The sequence below is a fragment of the Apiospora hydei genome, assembly GCF_038363865.1.
Source record: "Apiospora hydei strain CBS 114990 chromosome Unknown utg000006l_segment0_segment0, whole genome shotgun sequence".
NCBI lineage: Eukaryota > Fungi > Ascomycota > Sordariomycetes > Amphisphaeriales > Apiosporaceae > Apiospora > Apiospora hydei.
The window spans coordinates 2,343,480-2,360,631 of record NW_027117365.1 but is presented as its reverse complement, the minus strand read 5'-3'; the positions used below and the strand labels follow the sequence as shown (position 1 = coordinate 2,360,631).

The 17,152-nt window shown below is 54.4% G+C and overlaps 4 protein-coding genes across 4 annotated transcripts; 1 reads left to right on the top strand and 3 right to left on the bottom strand.

Annotated features, from left to right (window-relative positions):
* Positions 1-1,550: 1,550 nt before the first annotated feature.
* PG997_007937 (developmental regulator protein) lies at positions 1,551-2,809 on the top strand (the record flags this gene model as incomplete). The annotated part of the gene is made up of 2 exons (XM_066812252.1): positions 1,551-1,737; positions 1,788-2,809. 2 exons carry the CDS (start codon positions 1,551-1,553, stop codon positions 2,807-2,809), a joined length of 1,209 nt encoding a protein of 402 aa, XP_066667594.1.
* Positions 2,810-3,595: 786 nt separating this feature from the next.
* PG997_007936 (uncharacterized protein) lies at positions 3,596-4,517 on the bottom strand (the record flags this gene model as incomplete). The annotated part of the gene is made up of 3 exons (XM_066812251.1): positions 3,596-4,143; positions 4,212-4,305; positions 4,344-4,517. The coding sequence occupies 3 exons, from the start codon at positions 4,515-4,517 to the stop codon at positions 3,596-3,598; spliced, it is 816 nt and encodes a 271-aa protein (XP_066667593.1).
* Positions 4,518-5,309: 792 nt separating this feature from the next.
* Positions 5,310-6,880, bottom strand: PG997_007935 (Cytochrome P450 monooxygenase alt3; the record flags this gene model as incomplete). Its single annotated transcript, XM_066812250.1, has 3 exons — positions 5,310-5,466; positions 5,527-6,083; positions 6,188-6,880. The coding sequence occupies 3 exons, from the start codon at positions 6,878-6,880 to the stop codon at positions 5,310-5,312; spliced, it is 1,407 nt and encodes a 468-aa protein (XP_066667592.1).
* Positions 6,881-8,120: 1,240 nt separating this feature from the next.
* PG997_007934 (uncharacterized protein) lies at positions 8,121-16,185 on the bottom strand (the record flags this gene model as incomplete). Its single annotated transcript, XM_066812249.1, has 6 exons — positions 8,121-9,365; positions 9,430-11,375; positions 11,578-12,283; positions 12,352-15,639; positions 15,883-15,941; positions 16,044-16,185. 6 exons carry the CDS (start codon positions 16,183-16,185, stop codon positions 8,121-8,123), a joined length of 7,386 nt encoding a protein of 2,461 aa, XP_066667591.1.
* Positions 16,186-17,152: the final 967 nt, after the last annotated feature.

Here is a 17,152-nt window from a genome sequence, read left to right as displayed (position 1 = left end):
CAGCGACTATGGTACCGTTATTCCAACGACGTCGCTTGGAGTTGCCGAGCGAAATGGCATGTCTCGTCCATCTTGTGAGATCTTCATCGATCAATCTGAGACGCGATCGCCAAGGCCCAGAAATGGGGGGGCGCTCCAATGCCGTCGAAGTAGAAAGCGATGCAAAACACGTGTGTTGCTTGATGGATCTGAGAGCTAGGTACTTGTTAGTAACGATTGGAGCGCATACGCCGAATTGGGTTTGTTTCTCGTTGTTGCTGTTGTTGTTGTTGTTGTTGCTGCCATCCCATTCATATTCGGGATTTGCAAGACACGGGCCGGATGAGGCTCCTTTAAGGTTTGGTGTCGCACTCCACTGACAAGAGCCTCGGCATAGAGTCGATTGGACTGTATGTATGTACATGTATGTAAGTATATATGTATGTACGCTGAAGCAATCCGACGGGCATCCGAACTCAGGCCTAGGAATCAAACGTTGATCTGTTTTCTGTTTCGCTTAGCACCTGCCAGACGTGATATGATGGCGGGATTGTCACATTTTCTGTTGTGCTACGGGACTTGGCCCAAGATGCCGAAGCAGTGCTTCGGTACTCGGGTACTAAAACCTGCAGGTACGACCCTAGTAGCTTAGCACATTAGGTACCCGCGCTAGATTGGAGACTGGTCTGAATCCCCCGTACTTTCCGCACATGAATCAACTCCTTGGATGGCTGGAAAGAGCGTTAGTCAGATAACTTTCAGTAGATACCTATCCTAGGTAGGTTGGCAAGTTGGTTAGTGTCCAAAGAACGAACGGCGAACTACTCGAGCTCGGCCAATACAACGGCCGCTAACATAATCAACTTCTATGCAACCCAGCCAGAAGAATCAAGTAACCTTAGGTCTCGCTTTTTCCAGCGTGGCTGGCGCTTCCGGCTGGCGTACCATGTGTATGCCACATGCGCCAAGCCGTTGTTTTAGGTCCATCGTCATTCTGCAACCAGCTGAAGTCTTGTGCCAGTTCATCACCGACGGTGCTCAGTGAAGCTGCGACGCGGCGCGTTTTACAACCCTGAAGCACACCCTGGCCCGGATCTGTCCGCCACGATCCGCGCTCGCTGGTGCGCATGAACTAACCTTAGCCACTTGACAAGAAAAGACCAGCGACTTGACACTCGGCTATGGCCTGTGAACTCCTACTAAGGTTAACCTGGGGTCGGTGGTGTGCTTCAATGACTCAACCACTTCTACCACATCCTACTACAACTTAGCCTTTTCGACGCCGTTTCCCGACCTCGAGAGGCCCGGAAATAACAACAACACACTACCTGACAATTCCACTCGTCCACAACCTTTCTACGATGTTTTCTCGCTCTACGTACAACTCGCAATAGTATCTTTCAGATGGCAACCCTCAATCTTCCTAATAGTGTCATCAGAACCAACAGCTAGCTGGCGGCGGCCCGTCTCCCACGTTCCAAGCCGCCCGCGGAACCGCGGAACCGACTCTACCCCGCTAACCACTGCCTCCCCGAGTCGCAGTGCCTTTACGGCCAATTGCGTTTGGCAATATGCCGACTTATCTGTGTCACGGCTTTCGCTGGCATAGGAAAAGCATTCGTTATTTTGTCGTCATTCAGGATTTGGACGATGCGGCCCCGGAATGGATCGTGGCACCCCAGAGCGCCGTCGCCATTCTGTATCGTTTCTATGACCTCTTTGACTTTCTCCCGCCCAGCAATCCGCCTCGGAGTCAGGGTAGCATGAGCGGCGGCCACAACTACACCCTATCAAACGGCTCTCACAAGCATTCGCGCCCCCCTCCCCTAGCGCTCACCAAAACAACCACAGGAGATTCGAAACCAACGAACGCGTCGACACTCGTGTCGGTCGTGCCCGCGAAACATGGTCTAATCGCATTCGTGACAGTGCGTCTCGTAGTCGTAGCCGGAGCCGCACCCGGATGTGCGGTCACAGCAACGTCACGGCTTCAAGAGCCTCTACGCCTGAGCCGGACGCTACCTTCAACGACTGGGCCGCTGTGAAAATGCTGGAGGAGTATGATCCGACGAATGAGACCCGACTCAATGGACCTTGGGCATACGTGGCAGATCACATTGTGCGTGTGGACACATCCCTCTCCATAGCGGAAGAGATGGCGAAATACGAAGAGCGAATGAAGTCCGAGAAAGTCAAAGCCATGACCGGTCCGAGTGACGACACAGGCCGGAAGCCGAACGCCTCCGGCAACAAAAAGCCTGGATGGTTTGAGATGCTGCGGGACAATCTACAGCGAGGCGAGGAAATCAAATGGTATGTGGTCGTTTGCGGGGACGAGGAAAGAAGCCTTTCTGCCAAGGATGTCGATGAGAGCCGCGGACGTGTCCCAGGACGAGGGGGTTACGACTTGAAAAACCCGCCGCCGCCAATCGAGTTTGACGAAGAAGAATTCATATGTCGTTTCCCCGAGCTTCTGGGGAAAGGAGGAGATGCACCAAGGAACAAAGACTGGCGACGTCCGAAGGCTCCCGACCCAGCACCTTTAATCGCCGGAGAAAAGTCTGCAGGAGTATGCATGCCCGAGTTTTCGGATTTCGAGGTGCGCCCGTTGTCCTTACGACCGCCGCCCGCGCGCAAGACACCGCCCGTGGTACCAACCAAAGAACACCCGCGACGCGCTCCGCCTATACCTTCGGCTCTACAGATGCAGGAAATGCGCAAGGTGCCTATAGATGACGCATTGAGACCGAAGACACCGAGGACTGGTAGCAGTGGCGGCCTCCGGAGATTCTTTTCGAAACGGAATCTGCATAGTCCCGGCCCTGATTGAGTCAGACATTTTCATTGAGAAATCAATAAGTTGAGCAACTGGCAGAGGCCACCACCACTCCTATCAACGTCGCCACCGCAGCGACAATTGCGTCGCATCCTGCTCGAAGATAAATACAAGACGTTGCGAGCGGACCAATCAGCCCGATAAGCCAGAAAAGGTTCGGTCCAGCGACAATAACCCCGCTGAGGATCAAAATAGCGGGAGCAATGCTGCAAATGGCTCAACACGATACAGCACAGAGAGGCTCCTCATCTGAATGAACGATAGCATCAGAGGGGATCCTGTTCATACCTAAGACGGAATCTTGAGGGGATCATCCCAACCTCCAGTATCAGCGATTGAAGGGGGCCTCAATACAACTCGTTCCAGCTTTCATGATGCCAGCGGTACTAGCATCGACTACAGAAAGCCTGAACCCAGAGGACGAACGGCTGCGACTGTTCAGCCAACGAATCAACTTTCTGGAATGCTTCTTGCTTATTAGACTTGTCTTCATCTGGTGACGTGCCTGAATCGTACTTTGAAAAGCGTGGTTATATTGGCATTGGATGGCGAGGTCCTTTCGATGCTTTCATTTTATGTTATCACGCACACAGGTTTGCCCTGTGGAAACCATATCCCAGCTGGGCTCGGTTACCTCTGACAACGATAGCATCGGGGAATTTACGATGCATGTTTCATTGTTTTGAATTGCCCACAGCTATGTAGATCCCCAGCCTTACTCCATGCTTCAATGTTCCGTCATCAGACCGTTTTCAATAATATACAAGACATAACTCTCTCTCACTTCCCCTTCGCCTCCTCGATCGCCTTGCTATCCTCACCATGGAAGAACCGAAGAATCGCCGCCGCCGCCACATCGCCATCGTGCTCAAGGTGAGCCGTCGCCTTGGCGCGGTCGGCGTGCTCGAAGTCCTTGAGGCTGCCGCCGTCGACGCGGACCTGGATCTCGCGGTACACCATGTCCTCGTCGAAGGCCAGATGGGCCTGCGTCGTGAAGACGCGGTTCTCGATGAAGATGCCCTGGACGGCAGTGTGTGGGCTCGAGCCCCATACGTACACCTTGGTGTCCTTGGACAGCAGCCCGCCCGAGGACTCGGGCGTGGGCGCTGACGTCACCTGATCTTGATGCATTTGATGCATATAAACGTATGGCGTTTCCGGCACGTCGAACAACTTCTGCCCCACGGGCGTCAGGTCGATTTTGCTGTGCCCTAGCTCCCATTTCCCGGAGGGCTCAGTGGCCACGGAGGACCCGAAGAGGCGACAGAGCAGCTGGTGGCCGAAGCAGACGCCGCTGAGCTTGCATTCAGGGTTGTTTATCCATATCTCTGTGAGCGGCCTCAAGTCAGTCTTCATCCCGATAAGAGGTTGACTCGACTGGGTGGGAGTTCATTACCTCTCAGCAGGTTCATCAGCTCTATGATCCAGGGGTTGTCTCCGTGGGCGTCGTAGCAGCTCCCCGTCATGAGGATGGCGTGGAAACCCTTGACCTCGTCGTACGTCGGGACCTTGCCCCCTTTTCGGTCACGACGAAGCGGCGGTCCGTCTCCACGCCGAGCGGGGGGTCGTGGTTCAAGCCCGCCTGGGAGAAGTGGTGGTGCAGGACCTCGCCGTACTGGCCCTTATCCTGCTGCGTCTCTTTAGGTGTCGAATCCGTTTCCAACACCAGCATGCGAACTTTGGGCAGGTCTCGTACTACCATATTGTTGGTGGGGCTTGCGGCTGCTGTGTATGATCTACGACTACTCGTCCTAGGGCACAAGGATCTCGTCGTCGTGGGGCGGTAGGATGCTGCTGAGATGCTGATGCTTCGAAGTGTACGTGTAAACAGGGTGTTGTAGTTGGTGAGAGGACGGAGCATTACGTTTTCATGACATGACAGAAAGTCAGTATCCACGGAGTGAGCACCGGCGGCCTTTTATTATACTTGCTCACCGAACTTTTCTCCTACATGACCGAGATTTCGCTGCACGACTACGCATCGTCTGAAGTATGACGCCATCATCGTCTTTGAAAAAGCTTTCCGCGTCTAGTCTGCCGCGTGGTCCCTGATCCACTTCCCCGGAAAGCGGCACCGGTGGAATGGTTGGGATGAACCGGGTTACGCACCCGCGAATCCATCATATCGTCCCCACGAAGCACCAAAACCCGGGCGGCCTTTTTTCCCCTGTACCTCGAATGAACGCTTATTTACTTTCTTTTCTTCATTCGAAATCAAAATATCGTCCATGTCGGTACAGAGCACAATTCGCTCATGCTCTTTTCACTACACAGTGAGACATTTTGATCTTGAGTTCCACAAACTAGAGTTTCTATTACCCAATGCCAAGTGCCGGCGAACTTGGCTTGCGCAAAGAAAACCTCCTGCCGAGCAACACTGACGTTGAGAGGATTCAATCCAAGTTTCACAGCTCTGCACAGTACGGGACGAGTTTGCCGATTGCGCTCTTTCAATGGATTCTTACCATCCCTAGCAGCCTTGATCGCCTACATACTACCTGGCCTTTATTGATTTTACGTTGATCAGCAACGGGATTTTATGCCACACCAGCCACGTTTTTTGCCTCTTCATCCACTGATCGTCCGATAGCTCGATATCGAAATTCCACAGCAAGCGGGCCAAGACCAGCCTCATCTCGGCATAAGCCATACTGTGTGCGCCATGTTAGCAAAATGGGCTGAGCGATGACGGGAATGACGTCTCAACTTACTTTACCCCGATGCAGTTCCGAGGCCCGTACGAAAATGGCTGCATTGCGGCTCGGTTATCGTTGACAAACTCTGAGCTTTCCGAAAGCGACAGCCAGCGTTCGGGGATGAAGGCTTTGGCATCTTTGAAATTGATGGAACTGCGGCCCGCTGAAAACTGATGTACGCCCACTGCTGTTCCGCCGGGGACCCATTTGCCCTCAATCTCCTCACCCTTCCCCGGCACGAACCTCGGGAAGGTGCTCGGACTTGGCGGGTAGAGGCGCAGGCCCTCTTCGATGACGGCTTTCAAGTAGCCCAGCCGGCCCGTGGATTCGAGTGTGATGTCTCCCTCGGATGTGAAAGCAGACCGGATCTCGTCGCATAACTTCTGATACTTGTCTGGGCTTTTGCAGAGGAAATACGTGATACCTGCCAGGGCAGCCGAGGAGGTACCGCTACCGGCGACGATGAACGAGGACGCCATCATGGCCAATTCCCTGTTCGTCAGGGTCTCCGCCTTGTTCTGCAAGAGGTAGCTGATGAAGTCCTTGCGGTCCTCCTTCTGCTGCACGCGGGCCTGCACTTTTGGTTCGTCATGGCCATGTGCTTGTGCCGTGCTGCCATAAGAGACGCCGGCGTGAAATACTTCGCCCACCGGTCCAGGCCGTAGTAGATGAGGACCTGGTACCAGACGATCGATTTTGTTCGCGCCCCAAGCACCTGCAGCCACGGCTGGTCCACGTTGTCCAGGCAGCCCGCCGCTTGCCCGAAGGCCAGATCGGACATGACGTCGAACGCGAACAGGCTGTACCACCGCTGCATGTCCTGCGGGCCGCTGGCCCCATCCCGACAGCACCGGCGCAGCTGCTCCATCAGCTTCCCCGTGTACAGCTGCAGGAAGCCCTCCTGCTCGCGCAGCGCGCGTTCGGAAAAGGCCGGGGCCACGGCGCGGCGGAGCCTCGCGTGCTTCTCGTGGGGCGCGCTGATGATGCCGTCGGCGGCGGCGGCGCGGATGTTGGGCCCCGCGATGGCGCGGCCGTCGAGGCACTTGGTGAACTCGTTGGGGCCCCGGCGGCCGTAGATGGTCTTCCACGAGTCCCCCGTGCCCGTGTACGACAGCTCGTCGGGCGCGATGCGCACCACGGGACCATACCGCTCGTGCAGCGCCAGCAAGGACCACGCCAGCTCGCTGCGCAGGCTGGCGAGGACCCAGGGGAGCCGTGATGTTGCCCAGAGCTTGGGGCCTGGGTAGGCGCGCAGAGGGTGCAGGAAGACATTATAGAGGGCGCGGCCGATGAAGTAGAGGGCGAGTAGGGCTAGGAAACCTGCGACCACTCGGGTGGCCGAGAGAGGGGGCAAGTCGCCGAGAAGCATTTTGATCGAGTGCCTACGGGCAGCGGCCGCTATTTGCTGCTATACGAATGCTAGAGTACGTGGACAGGTTTAATGGGATGAACAGCCACGACGGTGGGAAAACAGGTGGAATAAAGAACACGCCGATGGGATAAGCGATACTCACGTTGGATACCCGACAAAGGCGCGGGTCACGAGGCATCCGGCAGCCGCAGCACAGGCAAGTGAGCTTGAGAAACTGGCTGGGATCTCCCCCCGTTCCAAGGCAGCAAAGATCGCCAGCATGGTCAGCAACGGTACACCGCATGGGTCGCGACCACAGTAGTTCGTTTTTAGAGTTTACTGTGTGTCACATAGGGTCGTATCAACGACGATTCTGGTTTTTACTTGGGCATCATTCGAATGGCACCCTAAAGAAGGATCGCAAAGACACAAGTCCCCCACGATGGATCACTCACCCTAGACCTGCTGCTTCGTTTTGGCCAGATCAAGACGCCATCCTTCCTTCCTTTCCTCGATCTAGTAAGAGCTCTTCGTCGTCGGTGTTTTGAAGACCATAGGTGGTACGTGGCCAGCCTCTGACCCAAGTCAGGGGTAAGGGTATGTCGACCCTGGATCGTGAGCCACGTGCTCTATCAACAGGTCGAGAAAGACGCATGATCTTGCCATAGGGCAGCGATCAGCAGCCCCCGTCTACCCACCAAGCCCGCAATTCAAGCTTTCTTACGGGGGAGGGGCTCACCGTCGCCTGTCCAGACAAGCTTTCGGTCCCATGGCCAAGACTGGTTGGTGTTCATGTCTTTGCTGGTGGGTCTTTTCACGGAAGCCTAGGAGCCAGGTTGCTTGTTGTTAAGGGTTTTCATGTCGATGGAATAATGGTCCTATGTCAACCCCCATATCGGTCTTGTATGAAGCCTTCTCCATCTCCCATCTTACATTTCATTGAATATGCCTGATCAACTCCAAGACGGCGTGGGGGTCATGATGCTCTTTGCAGCTTACCATCACGACGACCGTCGCTCTTCCATAAAATTGCGTCCTGAAGATTCTCACATGCTGTGCCAGGTGAATTATGAGGTCGATCGCATGAGCTTAGAGCATAATTATGCAGCAATCGTTAGCCAGACCAGGACGTTTGCCCTCTGAAAACTAGGTAAATATGAATCAAAAGTGATGCCAGCAATCAAATCCAGCAGAAAGCAAAGTACATAATATATACATGAAACTCATCCAGGCACTGCCAACGCGTCCAAATCTACGCCTAAGCCTCCTGGTTCAACAGAGAACTCTTTCGCGCCAAGTCTCCGGCAAGCTGCCTCATGGGGATATTGGCCATGAGATCAAATACTGACACCTCGACAGCGACTTCGCGCGCCACCCAGTTCCTAACCTCTACAGCGACCAGACTGTCGACGCCGTAGGCGCTGAGCGGTCTAGCGGCGTCAATGTCGGCCTCGGGCATCATCATCAGCTTAGCCAAGCGCTGCACCATCGCCGCCGTAATCAAGTCTATGGAATCTTCATCCACACGACCACAGCGTGAGAGCTCCTCGCGCAGCGAGATCGTCGCCGAGCCTCCAGCCGACGCACCCGCGGCAAGGTTGCGCAGAGCGGCGAAGCGGCCATCCTGGATCCAGTACCACGCATCGTCGTGATCGTTGAAGGGCAGTCCACACATGATCTGGGCCGGATGGGCGTCGGAGCCCTCGACGGCCGTCGACAACAGACCGTGCAGGTCCGAGTTGCGCATCACCTTGAGGCCCATGGCCTTTACGTGGTCGACGTACTCGTCGTGCTCGGCCACGAAACCCACGCTGAGCAGGTATCCGATGTCGATGGTCATGGCACGCAAGCCCAGGCTGCGGCGGTAGCTCGCGAAGTAGTCCTGGAAAATGTTGCCAGCACCGTAATTGCTTTGTCCACGGTGGCCCATGACACCAGCCAACGAGCTGAGCATCACGAAGAAGTCGAGGTCACGCGGAAGGAGTTCATGCAGGTTCCAGGTTCCGTGGACCTTGGGCCCGACGGTGGTGCGGACGTGGGCAGCTGTCATCTTGTCAAACAGCGTGTCGTGCAGCACCATGGCACCCGTCACGCAGCCGCGAATAGGGGGGAGGTGTTGGATCCGATCGAGGACAGACTGGAGCGCTGATTTGTCTGCCACGCTGCAGTCGAAGGCATAAGTCTTGGTGTCATAGGTCTTCTCGAGGCCAGCGGCGTAGGCTTTGTTCTCCTCGCTGCTAGCCGCCGATCGCGAGAGAAGAACAAGGTGCTTGGCGCCCTTTTCTGCCAGCCATCGACCGATTTCGCGACAGATGCCGCCCAGACCAGCCACCACGTAAGTGGCATCGGCTGTGATCCCGACCTTTGGTGTTCGCGGTACGGCGGGGACTATGTCTGCATCATCAACGCTAATGACGACCTTGCCCATGTGCTTGCCAGTCTGCATGTAGCGGAACGCTTGCTCCACGTCACACATAGTGAACCTTTGGATCGGCTGAACGGGCTTGAGAGAGCCGTCATGAATCAGTTTGGCAGTCTCCCCCATAGCTTGACTGCCCGGGGGTAACATTGTTTTCAAAGTCAAGGAGGTTGATGCCCATGTAACTCTTGTTGTCCAAGAAGGGCTTCATATCCAAGCCCGTGTTCGCAAAAAGGTCGGCCTTACCAATTTCCAGGAAGCGACCGAACTTGGCCAAGCAGTGCCACGACAGACGCAAGGCCTCGCCAGCAAGGGAATTCAGAACGGCATCAACACCTTCTCCAGTGGTAGCACGCATAATTCCCTTATAGAAGCTGGTGTCACGACTGCTGAAGATGTGATCCTCGGGTATACCGTACTGGTCGATAAGGAGTTGCTTCTTCTCCTCGGGACCGACAGTTGCGAATATCTCGGCTCCGATACTTTGGGCAATCTGAATGGCCGCTTGGCCAACACCTCCGGCAGCTGCGTGGATGAGAACCTTCTCTCCCTTGACCAGTTGACCGGCCGTAATCAGAGCATAGTAGGCAGTGAGGAAAATGAGGGGCATTGATGCGGCCTCTTCAAAATCCATGCCCTCCGGAATAGCGATCGCGCCCTTGGCGGGGAAACGAACGAAAGTGGCAAAGGTGTCGCAGGAAGCGGTCATGACCTTGTCACCAGGCTTAAGATCCTTGACTGCGGATCCAACGCGGGTGACGACACCAGACACATCAACACCCAGCTTGTATTCTGCAAGGTTACCCAGCGCGACGAGTACGTCCTTGAAGTTCAGACCGACAGCCTTGACCTTGACCTCGATCCAGTCCTCGGGCATCGGCTCATAGTAAAGTTCGTCCTCGATCCATCGGAAGGTGTCGAGCAAGCCAGGGGTCTTGATGGTCAACTTGAGAGGTCGGCCGCAACCAGTGAAGGAAGTAGGCTCAGGGTCACCCTTGGCCTCGTATTTTCTAAGGGAGGAGTCCACATTGGGAATCCTTTCCACACGCGGAATGTAGACACAGCGACCACGCGCGGCAAACTCGCCATCGCTTGTCTCGCCGCGGCTATGCTCCAACGCCACTCTCAGTACAGCATCAGAGGCCTGCTCCATGTCAATTGAGCTGGCGGGCTCCAAGTCAAGCGTGGCGAGCAGAACACCGGCATCCTCGTTTCGGATGGCCCGGGCAAGGCCAACCATGAGCGATTTAAGGGGCTCATGGGTGTCCATGGCAGCTCCGCCCGTGATCCATAGAGTACCAGCCGAACCCAACACAACCTCACGCAACTTGTCCCAGTTGTCATCCGTGAGCTCGGCGAGCATCGGCGACTCCCATTCAGCCAGACAGATGCAGTATTTGCCGCTCACGGTGTCTTTCGTGATCTGACCCCAATTTATAGTGTCAACAATTTTGCCCGCGTTCTTGATAGTCCCTGCGATAACAGCACTAAGCTTATCAGACTCAGGGGTAGCGGCGCTAATGACCAGGAATTCGCTCGCAGTCTTGGAGATTTTGCTGACAGGCTTGGTGGAGATGATCAGAGAAACCGGCTCCTTAGATTCTTCACGGTCTCCGCGAACGTCCATGTCTACGCCGGAGAACCCGGCCTTGATCAGGGCCGTGTGCCACTCCGGCACATCCAGGAGCGGGCCGCCGAACCGACCATCGGCTTCGCCGAGCCACCAGCCTGGCAGAGGTCCCATGATAAAGCCACTGAAAATGCGCTTGATCGTCACTTCTGAAAGTACGAGTCTACCGCCCGGCTTCAGCAGTGACTTGCAGTGGTCCAGTGTCTCCTGAATGCTCTTCGTGGCGTGCAACACATTGGCGCACACTATGAGGTCAAAACTTTCAGGAGCGAAGCCTTGCTCTTCCGGCAGCTCCTCGATATTACAAGTACCGAACTGCATTATCGACGCGTCGGTGTTGAAACGCTCTGCGGCCTTGGCAAGGAAGCCAGGGGAAATGTCCGAGAAGAAATATTTTGCAGCTTTAGAAGAGCCATCTGGGTTGCGAAGGCGCTCAAGGACATGGTACGTAGTACCACCAGTACCTATGGAACATCAGCGTTAGTATTTATGTCCCAAGTAGTAACATTTTCGTCTTTTGGAGCAACACAGTCAATTCTGGAACCAATTGCATCCAGTCCTTCCGAGACACTTGAATAAGAAGAATAAGCAGTGGAGTAGGGAGGAATAAACGCCAGGAAATGCTGGAAATCAACACTGCAGAAAGGAACATCGATAGTTACTCACCAGCACCGATTTCTAAGATCGACAAACCGGGAGACTTGTCGGCGATGAGGCCGACATATTCTGCGACATTCGTGTTGAACGAAGTTCCGAAAGCACCCCTGTAGAAAGTGTACAGCAAGTCACCTTCCGTCATGACCTGAAGAGGCTCGACTTCACGCATGAAGATCTTGGGCAGGTTGTCTCCGATCCTGTCCACCATCTGCACCGTGATGTCTCCACTGGGCGAGTGCACAATGGCGTCCCGGCACCTATCAAGCTCTGCCTGAACCTCAGCAGGGTCCTCGGCCAGCGGCGGGAAATCCTTGATCGTGTCATGCATCCATTCGACGTACGATTTCCAGAAGCCAGACTCGGGGATGAAGTCCTTGCCCTCGCCCTTGAACCAGTCGAGGCAACGGTAAATGTGGTACAGACAGACGTACTCCAGCATATCGAGAACAGTTTCGTCGTCTTTGCTCTTCAGCGTCCGGCTGTACACAATCTCCTTGATCTGCTTGGGCTGCAGCAGATCAACGTCCTCGTGCCAGTTCTGTCCGAAACAGGAAGCTCGAGATTCCTGGGTGACTGCAGTACTGTCACTGCCGCTGCCACCAATTGAAGCAAGCCCAACGCCCTCCATGATAATAAGGGGCTCATCGTCGTTTTCGCAGACATTAATCGCAGAGGTCCAAGTGGTGTAGCTGGTCTTCTTAGCGGTACAGTGCCCCTGTAGCTTAGTGCTGGGGTTGTTGGCATCTTGGACGAGATGAAGACGCGGTCAAAGAAGAAGGGTACTACCGCTTCGGAGAGCGACTCCTCTTCTCCAGTAATACACGGAAACAGAAGATGAAGAATGGAATCGAGTGTTGCCGGATGAACAACAAATGGGTACTCGAAATGACAAGGCATGACGCTCTTGGTGTCGGGTATGCTGATGATACCGTAGCTTGAGTCCGGTCCGGCGAATAGCTCCGTCATGTTTCGGAATGTCGGGCCATACATCATGCCAATGGTCTCAACTTGATCGTAGAGAAAGCTTCGGGCTGGCCTTTGGCACGTCGCCCGGGCGTCCAGAAGAGCTTGCTTCTTGGCTGCTGACTCCAGCTCAAGCTCCTTCTGCATGGAAGGGGAGAGCGATGACTTGTAAGTCAAGGAAATCAGACCTCGGGCATGCACGGTCCACTCCCTCGTCTCTTCAGACCAGGAAGAAACCGTGAATTCGTTCAGGAAAGACGAGGGTCCTGCCTTGGTACCAGTGCGACGCGGGTGAAGCTGGACCTGGACCTCGACGCCCTTCTCCGTGTCAGGGACACGAAGCGCCGTGGTTATGGCGACGTCACGCAGCTCATATCCATAGATCTCCTCATTGATGTCCGCGATCTCCTTCGCAGCCTCAATGGCCATGATGACAATGCCGACACCGGGATAAAGGATGTCTCCTTGAACCTTGTGTTCTCTGATCCACGGGTTCTCATTGCAGCGGAGGAAGTTGCGCCACGTGGGGTCAGGCACTCCTGGCACCCGATATCCAAGCAGGTCGGTACGGGGCTTTGGACGCTGTCTGTATTCCCTGCTGAGGTATGACTCTTCCCAGAAGCTGCGACTGGGGCTGTGGTCCCAGGCATAGGGTGGCAGATCCACCAGCATCTTCACGTCCTCGGGTGCTTCGTTCACGAGGTTCAAGTCGATTTGGCATCCCTTGGACCAGAGCTCACCAGCTGCCTGGAGAGCTGTATCGACGCCGTTAAACTTCCTTCTCAGCACACTTGCGTACGACAGGTCGACAAATCGGTCCTCGGCCTTGAAGATATCGAGAAGGTAGCCTCTCAAGGCGGAGTGAGGGCCAAGCTCCACGAAGACGCTGGCGAAAGCTGTACGATCATGGTTGCGGGTCTTGCCCTGTATGTGGTGTAGCAGAGCCCGCGTCGCAGCCGTAAAATTGACTGGCGAAACCAGGTTGTCAATCCAGTATGATGGCTTCATATCTTCAGGGGTAACTAATTTTCCTGTGACAGAGGAGAACATCGGCAATGCTGTCTCGGGGACCTCGTGAGGGATACCTGCCAGTGCCTTCTCGTATTGTTGTCGTGCTGCCTCCATGTGGAAAGAGTGGTATGCAACATCCATGGGAAGCTTGGTGCAAAGTACCTCATCCTTCTTAAGAGAATTGTACAGTTCGTCAATGGCGGACTTGTCGCCAGATACTGTGCAAGATCTAGGACTGTTCATGCAAGCGATGACTGCCCTGCCCTGCGTTAGGGAGCTGAGTCGCTCCTCGACGGTCTCGGCCGATGCATTGATCGCGATCATACCGCCGTTCTTGGAAACGGTTGCAGAGACTTGGCCTCGCAACCAAGCAATCTTGACGGCCGCCTCGTGGGAGATGAAACCGGCCGTGTAAGCGGCAGCAATCTCACCACTGGAATGTCCCACAACAGCGACGGGCTGGACGCCCCATGACCGCAACAGTTGAACGAGAGCAACTTGCAGAGCGGTACAGGCAGGCTGACTATACTCGGTCATGCGAAGTTTGCAGTCGGTTTCAGATCGGCTGAGCTCTTCTTCCAGGTTCCAGGGGCAACCGAGAGCTGTAAGAACTTCCTGTGAGTAGGTCATGCTTTCCCGGAATGCCCTGTACACAGAAAGTCCTTGCCCCATGGCCCACCACTGGGCGCCTTGTCCAGTGAACACGAATGCAATCTTGGGTACAGCAGAGTTGGAGGAGCGGACAACAGCGGGGACATTCTCAAGGCTCTTTTGTAGAGTCTCACTGCTAGATGCAATGGCGAAGCTTTTCCACGGAAGCACGGTCCGCTTAGAACTCAAAGTATAGGCCAGGTTGTCCATCAGATCTATAGACTTGGAATCGGACTTGGTAGAAAGATAGGACTGCAGGCTCTCGACCTGGCGAGCGACGCCATCGGCATCATTCGAAGAAAGTACGAAGACCTTGGATTTGGTGTCCTCTTTTGAAGTGCCATTGGTGCCGTTGGAGTGACCGTTGATGCCGTTGGTAATCAATCTGGGAGCTGTGAAGTGGCGCCCAGTCTGACCTGTTCGTGCCAGATACGAGGCAGCGTCCTCAAGGATAACGTGGGCATTCGCACCACCAAACCCGAAAGAGTTAATGCTGGCGCGGCGAGGACCCTGATGGGGCCATTCCATGGTGTCAAGTGGAATCTTAACATTATCCGGAAGAGAAATCTGATCGTTCAGCTTCTCGAACCATAGGTTTCGAGGAATCAAGCCTCGCTCAACAACGAGGGAAGCTTTGATGACGCCTGCGACACCAGCGGCACCCTCAAGATGGCCAATATTCGTTTTTACTGAGCCGGCGTATAGATCGGTTGTCCTGTTCGAGCCGATCGTGTTGAAAATTGCCTTAGATTCAAGGGGATCGCCAGCTTGTGTTCCTGTGCCGTGGCACTCCACGTATGCGCAAGTCGCGGGATCAACACCGGCCTGGGCATATGCCGTCCGGATGAGCTCCTGCTGGGCCTCGCTGTTTGGCAGCGAGATACCAGGGGTCCAGCCATCTTCGTTCGCCGCTGTTGCGAGGACGACAGAGCGGATGGTATCGCCATCACGAAGAGCTGCCTTCAAAGGCTTGAGGATTAAGACGCCGATTCCCTCGCCTCGAGCGAAACCATCGGCATTGGCGTCCCACATCTTTGACTTGCCCTCGGGCGAAAGAATCTTGGCGGCGCCGAGCAAGATGGACATGTCTGGGCCGAACATCAGATTGGCGCCAGCAATGACGGACATCTCGGCCTCCCCAGTCCGGATGCTCTGGCAGCCGAGGTGGAAGGCTGTCAGACTGGACGAACATGCCGTGTCAATGGTCATACTCGGCCCCTTCAAGTCGTAGAACCAGGATAGCCGGTTCGATGCCAGCGAAGCCGACGTTCCGGTAGCATGGTAAATGGATGGACCTTCATTGTCACGCGCCTGCAGTGAAGGGAAATCGGCCGTGAATGTGCCAATATAACAGGACGTTTTCGTTCCAGCAACATCCTGTAACCGCAAGCCCGCAGATTCGAAACCTTCATATGTGGTCTCCAGTAACATCCGGTGAGTGGGATCCTGTCAAAATATTAGTGGATTAATTAGCGTCTTCCCTGTATATAAGCCAGTCTGTAAACCCAACCATTACCACCTTGCCATATGATTATGACCATTACGCCACATTCATCTGCATTGGAATAACCAGTCTCTAATTTGGTATAATCGCTCTTATTCCAGTGATGACTTATTGGGCTGACAATTTGAAATGGGCTGACAATTTGAAATGGGATGACTTTGGAAAGCTCAAGACAGATTACTCACCATCGCCTTCGCCTCCTTTGGCGTCACCGAGAAGAAAGGGGCGTCAAAAACCTTGAAGTCTTGCTTCAAAAAATGTGCGTGTCTCTGCTGGATTGATCCGAGTCTGTCTCCGTTTGGATGATAAAACCCATCGACGTTATACCTCTCTTTAGGTATCTCACTCCGGGCTGATCGGCCCTCGAGCAGCATATTCCAGAACTTCTCTGGATCTGAGCCATCACCGGGCGCCCTGAGGGCAATACCGATGACAGCGATGGGCTCGGCCTGAGGCGTGGCCTCGACCTTCTCGTGTATTAAAGGCATATTTTGTTGTACTGATTAATGTGACGGCTTAATAACAGAATAGCCACCAAGAATAAGGCTAATGGGGGTATCAAGGAGCAGTAAGACGTGTAAGTTCTATTCGAGGTATCTGAACGAGCATGAGGCTATGGCGAGGTACCACAGCTATATCATCAGTCTGACTAAAGACCGAAACCATACACACGTGCCCAGTTGATCTAGTGCTAGATGCCTTTTACCGCCCATTCGGAAAGTCCTGCGGTTTTGCAACAGCCTTCACCCTAGTATCCTCACCCGTGTCGTCGTCGTCGTCGTTACCCCATGACTCGCTTGGGACTACTCAACTTGGGATCTAGATGCGATAATCCTACTCTTTCGGATCTAGACACATACATATATAGATATTAGGTGGTAAGCGGACCGGAGCATGGGCTGAGAGACGCAGCTGAAAAGCAGGGTGCAAGGCGCGAACCCCCTTCTCCACGTGTGTGGCCCCGGAGCTGAAATATCATGCATGGGTCTACTCCTCGCTTCAGAGACCGACTGACCAGTACCATCATGATAATTGACCACGTTTTGAGAAGTTTTCGTTGGCAATCGGCGGAGAACCCAGATATTGCTTGAAATGTGTGACCCCCGACTTCTGGTGATGGCTGGATACTCCTCCCCTGCAACCAGAACCCTGTCGCCATATACCGAGAGGAGCCCCATTTTCGAGACAGGAGTGGATCGTACGGGGCAAGAAGAAGGCCTTGTAACCTCGTGAAACCACACCGGCTTATTGAAGATCCCATTTTGAAGTACTAGATACAGTTTTGCTGTTGCCGACAGGTATCCTGGCTAGATCTGATACGGGGCGGCCTCTGTGTGCCATTTCGGTAGTCGACCGAATCTCAAGATCGTATGTCAGTAATAAGTTGAGTGGCCCACCATCCTGAGCAACAGCATTATAGTTATACATGACGACAGGCACGGAATTGCATGTTGG